The sequence below is a fragment of the Malurus melanocephalus genome, unplaced genomic scaffold (genome assembly GCF_030028575.1).
Source record: "Malurus melanocephalus ecotype Western Australia unplaced genomic scaffold, MMel_1.1 scaffold_539, whole genome shotgun sequence".
NCBI classification, from domain to species: domain Eukaryota; kingdom Metazoa; phylum Chordata; class Aves; order Passeriformes; family Maluridae; genus Malurus; species Malurus melanocephalus.
Genome location: NW_026623771.1, coordinates 168,592 through 181,085, shown reverse-complemented (window position 1 = coordinate 181,085; position 12,494 = coordinate 168,592). Strand labels below are relative to the sequence as shown.

General features: G+C 44.7%; 1 protein-coding gene across 9 annotated transcripts in view; it reads left to right on the top strand.

The window, feature by feature from the left end:
* The window catches only part of LOC130582917 (poly(rC)-binding protein 3-like), a 283,354-nt gene that overhangs the window by 268,736 nt on the left and 2,124 nt on the right, over window positions 1–12,494 (top strand). For 7 of the 9 annotated variants that reach the window (XM_057381893.1, XM_057381895.1, XM_057381892.1 and 4 more), the window contains 2 exons: window positions 3,847–4,016; window positions 5,275–9,680. In XM_057381893.1, the coding sequence (XP_057237876.1) occupies window positions 3,847–4,016; window positions 5,275–5,371 (267 nt within the window). In that variant the 3' untranslated portion in view covers window positions 5,372–9,680. Of the gene's footprint in view, window positions 1–3,846; window positions 4,017–5,274; window positions 9,681–12,494 lie in introns of those variants that run through there. The other 2 variants (XM_057381899.1, XM_057381898.1) reach the window with 1 other exon arrangement.

Sequence of the window (12,494 nt, the reverse complement as noted above, 5' to 3'; positions counted from 1 at the left end):
GCAAAAGTCCAGTACACATGGGAACACCATGAAACTTGCAAATACTCATGTGCTTTGTAGCTACCAGAGAAGTCAGTGTATGTCTACATGTGCTACAACATACTTTTAAAAACCAAAATAGTGATAAGTGCATARAGCCAAAGCTTCAGTAAGAATCTGATGGATAAAAATCAGATATAAAGACAATAAGGAGCTGAGAGTTGAGCCTGGTCTACATCAAATAGATATTAATAGCCATTTACAAATTACTTAGCTTCATATTAAAATAAATTTTCCTCACTCCCTCTGGCATTTAGGCAGTGACAGAAATATTTTTTTCTGTTATTAATGATTTCTGTAACAACATCATGCTGCCTTCTTCACACAATATGCTGAAAATTGCAGCTAACCTCTTGCTCAATAACAAAGAGACACTGGAGAATTGAAAAAAAAAGGTTACAGAAGATGACCTGTGGGTTTTTTTGGCACAAGGAGAAATGAGGTATGTTGAGGTAGGGGAAGACAGAAGTGGTGTAGAGAAAGTGGAAAGGGAACCATTTTTACCTTGTCCTCACAGCTCAAGGAGGGTACATCAGCTGAAGTTTTGAGGTGTACAGACAAATGGTGATACTTTTACACAACACACCAGCAAGCTCTGCAAGTGACTGCCAYGGCCCTTGGACAGCAAAAGGAGAAACAGGTTCAAAAATAATTTGTCAGACAGATGGACTATGGAGCATAAAGGCAGAAATACCAGCTACTGCTCACGTGGTCTGTAAACTTTAGGTGCAAATTCAGAGCACCAGTGGAAACTTTTTTTTTTTGTAAGGGTGTGCTGTGCCAACGTCTGCCACTGTCAGAGACAGACTTCTGGGCTTGATGTGCATCTGATGCACAGCCAAGTCTTGAGGGAGTAAAAATGGCTCTTCCAGCCAAGTCTTGAGGGAGTAAAAATGTATATGCATATACATGTGCATACTATGTGTATGTATATGTACATGTATGTATTATAGTACAGGTATTCACAGAATCACAGAACGGGTCAGGTTGAAGGGTTCAACCTGCCTAGAGCATATGGCACATGATTGTGTCCAGACAGTTCATTAATATCTCCAGTGAAGGAGACTCCACAGGCTCTCTGAGCAATCTGTTGCAGTGTTCGGTCACCCACACAGTAAAGAAGTTATTCCTCACATCCAGGTAGAGCTTCCTGTCCATCAGTTTCTGYCCTTTGCCTCTTGTTCTGTTGCTTGGGATCACTGAGCAGAGCCTGGTTCTCTTGACACCYTCCCTTCAGATTCTGAGGGACATTGATGAGGTCCCCTCTCAGTCATCTCTTCTYAAGGCTGAACAGGYCAAGTTCCCTCARCCCTTTCTCTAGGARAGAGGGATGCTCCAGTCCCTTAATGATCTTTGTCCTYTCCTGGACCTGCTGTAGGAGCCCCATGTCTCTTGTGCTGAGAAAGCCAGAACTGGACACAGCACTCGAGGTATGGCCTCACTRGGGCTGAGCAGAGGGGCAGGATGACTTCAGTTGATCTGCTGGCAGTGTTACTTATTCATGTTACAAGCTCATGGACAGCTTGTTGTCCCCCAAGACCCCGGTCCTTCTCCACAGAGTTGCTTTCCAGCAGATCAGCCCATGCCTTTGTTGAATTTCAGACAGTTCTGTGCCCATCTCTCTGCCCTGTCGAGGTCTCTCTGAAAGGCTGCACAGCTCTCTGGGGTATCAGCCATGCCTTCCAGCTCTGTGTCATCAGTGATCTTTTCTGCAGGAGGCATCTGCTCCTGCACCTGAGTCAATGATGAACAAATTAAACAATACTGGGCCCATTGTTGAACCTTGGAGGACACCACAAGTGGCAGGCCTCCAACTAGACCTTGTGCCACTCATGAGTGTATTTATTAGTAAGTATAGTGTTAGACTACAGCATATAGTGGGCTTGGTTTGGCTCCTCTCCCAAATGGCCAGAGGTGTTCAGATGCAGTTTGACATGGTTCCATCTCACAGTAAGGCTAGGCAGGTGACTTTATGTAAAATCAAATGCCCAAAATCAAATGTCCCTTGAACTTCAACAACACATCAGCTCTTGAATACTTGGATACTGCACAAATTTCAGTGTAAGGAACATGTAATGAGGAAGGCACCCAGAGACAGCCCAAGCCCCAAGCACTGCTGTCCTTCCTGCATGGCAGGTGGAGTAGTGTGTTCTGCATGAGCCACAAGCCGTATCACAGCTTGCAGAGTGTGTTCAAGCAGACTGTCGTCACAGCAATGAAGGGTGACTTTGGAGAGCTTCAGAACAAAGGTTACCAAACCTCTCTTCCAGACACCAGCATCACYGGTGTCCTTGACCAGTCTGGGCTGAATCCTCACTACCTAACTCAAACTCAGCTAGGAAATGGCACTTTGCACTGACCCACCTGGGTGACAAGTGACATCCAAGCGGCAGCTTTCTGAGTGACCCAGCAGGTGCCTGCTGTGCCTGTGCTCTGGTGCTTTCCTCTCCTGCCCACCTTTGCTCCCCACAGACCATGGGGGTCAGTGAGGCATCAGAAGCAGAGGCTTAGGGATCCATCTGTGCTGCCCACAGGTAGCCAGTGCAGGCACACTGGTGATCACATTGACAGGACAGAGGCTTCCTGGTGAACCTCTCATCAGTCCTCTGCGCTGGCATGTGTAGCCACTCACTGAGAGAGATCCTCGGGATAAGGACAGGGAGCTCAGCAAGGCCCTCCTGTTGTATCAGGATGGGAACTCCTGTGTGCATTTCCTGCCACCCCATTTTTCCCCCCCTCGTGGTTGCTCCTCTTGTGCTCGTCACAGCTTGGTCTCTGTTTCAGCTGCCTGGGTATCCACTCTGGCTTTCTGTTTGTCCCTGAGTGTGAAGCAAGGATTGCGTTGGGAGGTTTTTCTTCTTTTGATAAATTGCCTGCACAATGTGAATCTGCTTTTGGTGGTTCCAAATACTACAGTGCCACAAAGTGTTAACACGTCAGGGCCTGAAGCAGGAGAAAGGGTGGGAGGGGAAGGACAGTCTCTGCATCTTGGCATATCTTTTTGCAAAACAGGCAACATTATCCCAGCATCATCAGGCCTGTAGAGCAGTTTCCACTTTCTACCCATTCTAGCCATGGCTGAGCTTCTCAGCACCCACAGAACAAAAATTCCCCTCCCCACCTTTTAGAAACCAAAACATCTCAGCCTCAGCTGTTGGYTTGGTGCCCACTTGCTCCTGGTGGCTCCCTATGCTGGAGGTGCATCCTGGTGCACAGCATGCACACACTCTCACAGCTCAGGCTGAGTTTTGTTCACAAAAWAAGAATTTTGATAAGTTTCTGTAAAGGAAGGAATCTGCTTCTGCCTGCAGTCAGAGAGCTGTAAATCCCACTGACTTTAATGCACAGCACCTCGCCAAGCAAGACCCACAAGTACCCAGGGAGGTGTAGGGCTGTCAGCGCACTGGAAAGGTGCAGAGCCACACGCAGCAGCTTAGCGTGGTCAGCCTGGCTTTCAGCTGCTGCTCTTGGCTTGCTGCTGCCCCTGGCAAGTCAGGCAGGGCTGTGGTTYGTTTTTCTCAGCACCACAGCACACTGTCATTCTCTGCCATGGGAGACAGTAAAATAGTCTTGAAGGACCAGAGATAAGATACTGAGTGAACCATGGAGCAGCAGAACTGGATGTAGAGGTGTATGATCATGGAGCCGATAGACTGCACTACTGATTCTTTCCAAACAGCAGAGCAAAAATCTTTTTGTTTTGSTACTGAGCTGCTCATAACCGTGTTTTTAGCAATACTACAGATTGCAGTTAAGTGGTTTTTGCTTTTGTCTGTGGCACTAATCTCAGTCTTTGTCCCGCTCCAGTTAATAGGCTGCATTATTGGCAGACAAGGCAGTAAGATAAATGAAATCAGGCAGATGTCAGGAGCGCAGATCAAGATTGCTAATGCCACAGAAGGCTCCGCAGAACGACAAGTTACAATCACAGGATCCCCTGCAAACATCAGCTTAGCACAGTACCTCATTAATGCAAGGTAAGTTGGCTTTGTAAGTGATCATGCTTCTGCGAGATTGCTCTGTCTGCTCTCCAGCAAATGTCTGTCCTGGGTAGATCCAGAAAGTTGCTTTGCAGTGTCCATTTTGCGTAGTATGACTTAATTCCTAATGGTTTGTAAAGCCTGTATCATTAGAACCTGTGTTTGCTGTTGGTTTATATAGAAAGGAGCTTAATCTGGTGCAATTCCAGGTACATGTTGAATGACAAAAGCTGCAAAATCTAAATACTCACATCAGCATTCACCTAAAATATCGGTGGTTAAATTAAATGAAATTACAATCATAAATTGCTTAGAGGAAAATATTTTTCACAGACCCATTTTACTGTCCTAAATGGCAAATATAGTGAAACAGATTGCAAAACAGATTTAATTTACCAAGTGGAAATTGCCACTCAGAGTTGATAAACCARCATTAGGTTGCTGAAGAGGCACAGGATTTACTTTTTCAGAGACAGCACCACCAATTTGTAAGAAGCATTCCGTAATAAGACAGGGTGAGACTATCTGCTTCTCCACTTCTGGTCCCAGAATTAATGAAGGCACTGGCTGTTTAGCTAAGCCATGGTGATGGCTTAGGTCTCCAACATTTTTTTTATGATTATTTAAAAAAATACTAAAATTGATCCCACTTTTATTTGCAATTACACGGAGAAGAAAGTGCAGTGGATATAGTGCTGTCTCGTAGATCTACTTGTAAATGCTGGACTGAGGCAATATATTGTGGGGGAGGGGGAGTAGCTGTGTATTTTACGGCTTTTTTTTCTTTTATTTTCTTTTTTTTTTTTCCCCCACAAAAATACTGTGATACGAATCAAGCTTTGTGTTTAACTATGTTTGCTGTTAAGGTAGTACAAAGTATGTGATTTATGTGGGGGCTGCAGTCACAGCAGGTCTGCAGCTTCCTGTGGTCCAGCCTCCTCTCCATCCCAGATCTTTAGTGCACCACCGCAATGGTTGGAGTGGAGGATGAGAATGTTTGCGCAGCTCTGTGTTATAGCAAACAAAAATACTGCTTTTTATAATTTAGTCTGAAAGCAGCTTCTTAGGGAAAGATATGTAGGGGTGGCACTGTGAAAACTAAGATAAGCCGTTTCCAGAATATTAAAACAACCTACAGCTCTTTTGATTTATATTCTTTGTAGCAAATATAAGTCACTTCCATAAGCCCTGTAATCAAATAAAAATGTGTTCCCTCCTTTAACCCTTAAGGATATGTTCTTCTCTTGGTGTTCAGGGATTCCCCACACATCGAGACGAGAATAGACCCCTTCATTTTTAGTTGCACAAACACCATATGGCATGCATCTGGATCTCGGAAGATAACAATTTAAGATCTTCAAGACAGCTAAAGCATGCAAATAAAATAATGCACTTATTAATGGAGTTGCAGTGAGCTGCTTACCAGAGACAGAAACTCTGGTGAACAAAACTGTTTGACTCACTTTAGGAAAGCCTGTGAACTCTCACACTTCTGTTGATTACTGTTTAATGATTCTTTTGATGGAATGGGATCTGTATGAGGTYTTTAAATATACTTTCGCAAAGAAGAAAACTCCTCAGCAATCACATACCACGGATCTCTATCGATACCCTGTGAAACCAGAAACAAAGTATTTTGTTCCTGTTAAATTTCTAGATAGAAGTTACTTGTTACCATCGTCTACAATAAACMATCATATATTATTATGTACCATGTGTTGGAACTGTATTTAGATGAAGTGACTTCATTTGTAAATGAAGACTCTTAAAGTAATGTACAATAAATTAAGCTGTAAGGTAACATAGGCAATTAAGGTGGCTTTTTCATTTTAAAAAGTGACACTGCTCCAGACCTGTCCTTTCACACGAGACATCACTGTGAGGCAGGTGGGAGGTTTGCTCCAGTGGGGTTGAGGAGCTCTGGCAGGGCAGAGGTGCAGAGCCACGCTGCTGCTGCTGCTGATGCTGCCTCTGKGTGCTGGGAGTCACTTCTAAACCTGCCACAAGTGATGCTCTCTCTTTCAAAGACGGTGGCATAAAACAGCTTTGGGGAAGAGACGAGTGCAGTACCTAGACTGCCCACAATGTGGTCTGGTACGTGAAAATAATAATTRCAAGAAATAAAAGCCATTTAAGCATTCAGCATAAGGTAGATCTTTTTCTCCCCTATGAGATCTGTTGTTCACTAGAATTGGTTTCCAGGGCCAGTATTTCTGCATAAACCAATGCCTTTCAGCAACATAAGAAGTAAAAAACCACAATTATCTATCCACAGTATTTCTGAAACGTTCTGTGTGTATCTTTAAGCTATCCTCCAGCCAAAGTTGCTATCTACAGAATATTTTATCAGCTTCTTTTAAAACTTTTATTGCAATCTGATGTTGGATATGTACATAGTATACTCTAAATTATAGAAATATAGATATATTGATATAATATCAAGACAGAGATTTAAATCTTTCTAAAGTATTGGTTTGATTCTGTATTGCTTACCCGAGCGCTGGCCTCTGTATGAATAGAACATGTCTTAGCTTGTTTGCAGTAGAAATGTCTTTTTTCCTGTAATGCCTTCTGTCTCTTTAACTGGTCTCCACTGTAGTAACTAGATTTTCATTACCCAGTTCCATCTTCTAGCTTTTATTAAGATTGAACTGCAGTTTAGTTTCCCCATGTAATATCTGACTTTGGATTATAAATTCACTTAGCCAGCTGCACTTGCTCCTTTTTGAAGGGCAGTTTCCTGAAGGTATTTTTTTACTGCAATTTTGATGAGAGGTTCATTCACAGAGGCTGCCAAAGCCACATCTGAGCTCTCTTCTTTTTACCAGTTTTGGGTAATGCAAGATGTGGCCTTCAGTGTTTGTATTCAGAAAGTGCAGGTCTGCAAAGGGACAGTGTAAAATTGTCACTGTGAAATTTTGTGTGAAGGCTGCCTCACCCACTTTCACACGCAATGTTGTTGCATCCACAGTTGGTTTGGGAAACTGCCATGGGACAGCTGATAGCTAACCTGATGAACGCCCACCTTACGTGTTGCCACCAGTAATAAATGGGAAACAGRGCCAGTTACTGCTCCAGTCATACCAATGTGAGTAGACAGAGACAGGGAGTTGAACAGCTGCTACCAACACCAGCATTTTGGCCTGTGGGATCTGTTCTCCCTGCTGCTGCAAGAAAAAGCTTAGGTTCAAACAGACCCCCATATCAGTAAGGATTTTTTTTTTGTTTTTTTTAAATGYATGGTAGGCAAATTTGGAGTCATTGAAACACTGAGTCCTGCACTACCTTTCCATAGGCCTCCCTCTCAGAATAGTACTGAGTAACACTGAAAAATCCAGCTGCATAAACTGAGTTTTTCAAAACATACTAAGGTATCACATGTAGCTCCTACACCCTCAGSCTGAGGATGTACAGTGGAGTTGGAGTCTCTGATTCAGTGGTCTTGACATAAATGCCTCCGTGTGAGTAGATAGCCAACAGCACAAGGGTGCACTTCTCTCTGCTTAGAAGAGCTRAGGGTTGTTCATCCACGGGGACAGATAAAGACCTTGGGCAAGAAAATCAAAACTTCACCTCCCATAAAGGAGTCTGAATGTTATGCACTCGCCCTTCTCCCCTCCCAGCACTTCACAGAAGATGCTCTCCTTCCAACTTACCAGCAAAATCTGCTGAGGAGTTAATGCTCCAAGAGCCTTCTTTTCTGTATGGGGAAGAGAGGAGCTTGGTGCTCAAGCATTTCCCTCTGTCCTCCACACTCCTGTCCCCAGCTTAGAGGACATCAGGTGTCCTTCAGACTCCCGTCAGCAGAAGTGCTTTGGGAAGTTCTACTCCAGTGTCCTCATTCCCTACACAGTGCTGGTTGATCCTTGCACGAGGCAGATGTGCAGCTGCTCATTGTCTTTCTCTGGCTGTGAATGGATGTGGGGCTGTTACTCCAAAATTCTGTCCAAGTCTAGGGCGAAGAAAAGCGAGTGTGGAGTGACTGTGCTCCCCTCCAGTCTGCAGTCTGGGTGCAGCTGCTCTTCAAGCCTGCTCACCCAGTCCCCAACAKGGACCAGCACAAACCCTGTGCTAAGAAGCCTCCCTGGGCCTGATGGGGTGTGTAAGAAAGTGCCAGGTTCTCTGCATGGGCAGCCAGCAGCCAGCTGGCACTTCACTCTGGAAGCAAGGAGCTGCCACAGCTCCTCAGCACACCTCAGGAGCATGACAAGTTAGTAATTGCCAAAAAGAAAACCCCAAAATTAATAGGAGTATACACACTGTAGCTAGCAAAGATTTTCTAACCCATAGTCCTGTTTACATGTTAGGCTGCCATAGCTCCCAGCTGATCACCTGCAAAAAGCATCCTAAAATTCTTATTTGTGTTGTTTGCCAACTTAAAAGCCAGGGTAGAAGCTGCATCAAGGAAATAGGCAAAGGAAGGATTTATCTAGGCAGATGTTTTGAAATCAGTGAAAAAATCAGTGTGTCCTTGGAATTACATTTGAATGTCTAAAGATGTACAGAAAAGCAGGCATATGTGGGCCAAACTCATCTTGCCTGCTGATGGGTGCAGTTAGATTGAAGTGAAGGTGGTTTGATGCTTCATCCTTCATCACTGCCTTGGGCTTGGAGGTTGGGTCAGTCCCAGAGTTCCTGGTGCTGGYGGGGTCTGTCTGAGGGTGTGTCTGTTGTATCTATGTAGTACCTTGTCTGTCGGCTGGAAAGCTTTGTCATGTTCACTGTAACCACTGCCGCGAGCTCAGGAAGGATACCACTGCTGTGCAAGCCGGGGTGTTCTTCAGTGTTCCTTTTTACTAATTAACTTATGAGTAGATTGCATAAATACTTTGTTGTGATATAAAAAAAAAAAGTCTGGGGAAAGTACAAACTGAAGTGAACACACTGGCTAATCTGGTTTGTTTTATATGAAAAATGCACATTGACCTCACAGTGAATGAAATTAAAAACTAACTCAAAAAAAAAACCAAAAAAAACACCAAAAAACCAAAACTTTATGCCTTAAATGGAAGCAGCAAATTGTTGCTCAGTCTCCTCTCATCCTAGCAAAATGACAATGGGTACTATTTATGTCACAAAACTGACAAATTGAAAAAAATTACCAAAACCCCCCGCGTCCCCCTTTCAAAAATACCCTAATTTTGAAAAGCAAAATTCACCATATCAGTGCTGGGGAGTAAACTTCATAGTTACTTTAAGTTTTCTTTTCAGTTTCGTTTTTTCCATCTTTTTGCCATTACCTGCATTCCTTAGATTTCTTTTTTTCATATGTAAAATGAACTAGCAACACCCCCATACCCTCTTCTTTTTTCCTTTTTTTTTCTGTTCTGAAGAACTTTAGAGTCTCAGTAATGTTTTCCCCATCAGATCATGGAAAACCCTTTTGTTATTTCTCTTCTTTAACACATAACATGTTCCTCCTTTGACCCTCATTTTCCCTTTTTTTCTCTCTCTCCCCCTTCTCCCTCCCACTCGTCTGTCCCTGTCGTCCACCGATCTAATCCTGGATCCTGCCCTTTCGTGGTTGCTGTCCTTCCCTCCCTCGTTCCCTCGTTCCCTCCTTCCCTCCTTCCCTCCTTCCCTCCTTCCCTCCTCCTCCTCCTGGCCCCACCGCCCTGGCTGAACCCTCCCAACCTGTTTGTTCCTCTTCCTCTCTTCGTTTGCAGCTTAGAGATGGCTAAAGTCAGCACCCAGACCGCTTCCGTCACGACCCCTGTTGACCTCAACATGAACCTCTCTCAGTCTGCCACCCCTACCTCCACCCCCACCTCCATGGCCGTGCTGGCGGCCGCCTCCGCCGCTACCGTCAGTACCCCCCCTCCCCTACCAACTCTGCCAACCACCCACTATGCCGTTCCTGTCTCCAGTCTGCTTGGCATGAAAACTGTCCCACTCCTGGCACTAAATGCCGCGGCCGCCGCGGGGGCCACGGGGAGTTTGTCCGCTTACACTGCCAAAATTCCTTCGACGAGCGGGGTTAAGAAATCTGACCGCCAGAAGTTTGCTCCATATTGAAGGGATGAGACACAATGCAAGCTTTGCCAGCTCTGCCAAGAGTCTGTGGTAGATCCTAGTTATCAAGGAAACAATACGGCATCTTTTATTTTCTGTTCAATTGCTAGTGTTAACTGTTGCCGACTCAAGTCGTCTTCCGCTCTCCATAACAACTAACACCAGGCACCACCAACCAACTAGTTCCAACAGCCAGCAGGTGCCAGCCCTGGCTCCTTCTCCCCAGACATTGTCCCTCTGATGGGGCTGCGGCCAGGGCTGGCCCTCAGCAGCCCCACAGCAAGGCAGGGATGATCCCAGCCCAGGCGGAGAGACACAGTCAAGAGAAGGAAAAAACATAAAAGGGGCAAAATATTCACAGCCGGGTCCTGCTCCCGCAATGCTACCTGGCATAAAAATACACTTAAATCCCTTAAATACACAAGGAATCCTCCAACAGCAGAACAATTCCTTATGGCCAACTGGCATCTTTGCTTTTTTTTTCTATTGCTAGACATTGCTAGAACATGCAAATCTGGCAGTTCTGATGATCACTAGTGCCCCTGCCATTCCCTGTGAGGTGCTGCTGGCCCCCTCGACCATTCTGCTGCTCCCAAAAGGCCTGGAGACCCCCTCCCCCTATCCCAACATCTGCCCACAGGGAGGAGATAGGGGTAGGAATTACCAACCTCATGTACTTCTTTCTGCATACAACAAGAAAAGCTTTCTGGTCTGAGAAAAACTGCTAAATCAAAATTACTGGGAAACAGTCAGAAAAAAATACCAGGCACCTGTGCCTTTCCATATGATTCTTTTAAAGGGAGGAACCATTTTTCTCTGCTTTGGAAAAAYGTAATTTTAAGAACTTTGCTTTAGGGAGGGAGGAGAAGAGAGAGAGAGCAGGCTCCTCCTTTTGCAGTCAGATATTTTTATGCAGTGACACAGTACATTTAAGTACTTCAGAGCAAGTTCAAACCAGATGGTGTCACTGGTCTGTGTCAGTGTCTGTTAGAGGGTAAATGTTTCYTCTGAAGTCAAAAATTTGATARTTTTTCCTAGCAATATGAAATAAATGTTTGGGCAGAAGTGAAGAGAAAAATAGTGTATTAACAAGGTGCCCACAGGACACAGATTAAAAATGAGTAACTGTTAGATATTTAAAACTCCAGGAGTGCATGCCGCTCCCTCCCCCTACAGCCKCTCRGYCACRTGGTGTGGAAAAAGATGGATCCTGTCCCCAGGAMAAARAAACAAAAATCCACGTGGCCGCTCGGGTAACAGTGGAAAAACCTGGWGATAGTTCCTCTCCTCATGATGGATGAAACAGAGGGCTCGGTGTGCTTTTCTGTTGCCRGCTTGGCTTCTTCYSGAGTCCGGGGTGAGCAGCGCGGYTTGTCCCTGCTGGTGCCGGGCTGGTCAGCGCTTGCCTCCTGGTTCTCGGACCACAGCCCTGCCGATCCACTCCAGAAAATCACAGGAGTCACAGAAGGGGAGGCAGTCCAGGGAGAGCTGTTTGCCCCAGCTAACAAACCTCAGCTAACTAAGCGGCAACAACATAACTCCCCTGCAGTGAGCAAAACTCCTGCAGCCCCAAGCTGAGCTCCAAAAGCCTGTGGCAGCCCTGGCTTTTAACTACCCTCTGCCTTCCCAGCCGCCCCCAACCCTTCTTCCGGATCAGATTTAAAGGCACAGGCACCTTTTGGGCATACCAGCAGATGGAATATAGGAACARAGTGTTATCATAAAATCAACCCAAGACATTCTGATACTTCCTCCCACTTAGATTTTATTCAGTCAAAATTACCATATTTCATTAGATTTCTGTACAAAATACATTCCTGTTTATCTCGCCAGTAATCATGCGCTAAGGTTATATGTGGTAATCACAAAAAATGTAGCATTTTAGAGATCWTTCAAGGCTACTGCCTGGGCAGATCCCATCCCTTTACCAAGCACTTCAGGATGCTCAGATTAACTAAAACAAGACAGGTAATTGCAGCCAAAGGAAAGGGAGCTGGGGAATGGAGTGGTTGGTTGCCAGCTGTTGGAACTAGTTCTTAACTGCATTTTCTGTTTGTCCATCCACCTTCTTTTTAATTTCTGTTGCATAACTCAGTAATGCAATATTGTTTTCCTCACCACTTCCAAATCCAGATTCCCATTAGCCCACCATGTTCATCCACTTTGCACTCCTTGGACACAAAGCTTTAACAATTGAACTGTATTCAGTGCATTTTAATATAAACTAAAAACACAATGCAAATGCAATACTTTTTAAAACATGGTATTTCAAAGTGTGTTATTGTATAGGGCTAAGTACTATCTCAGTATTTTGTGTCATTTCTGTATTCTGTGGGCTTTTCTTCACCTTGGCACCTTTGCACTAAGTTTTGTCACTGTAACCATTTGTAGAACCGCCATTGTTACAATTTGCACTTATCCAAATGGGGTTTTTGGTTGGTTTTGTTGGGGGTTTTTTAGTTT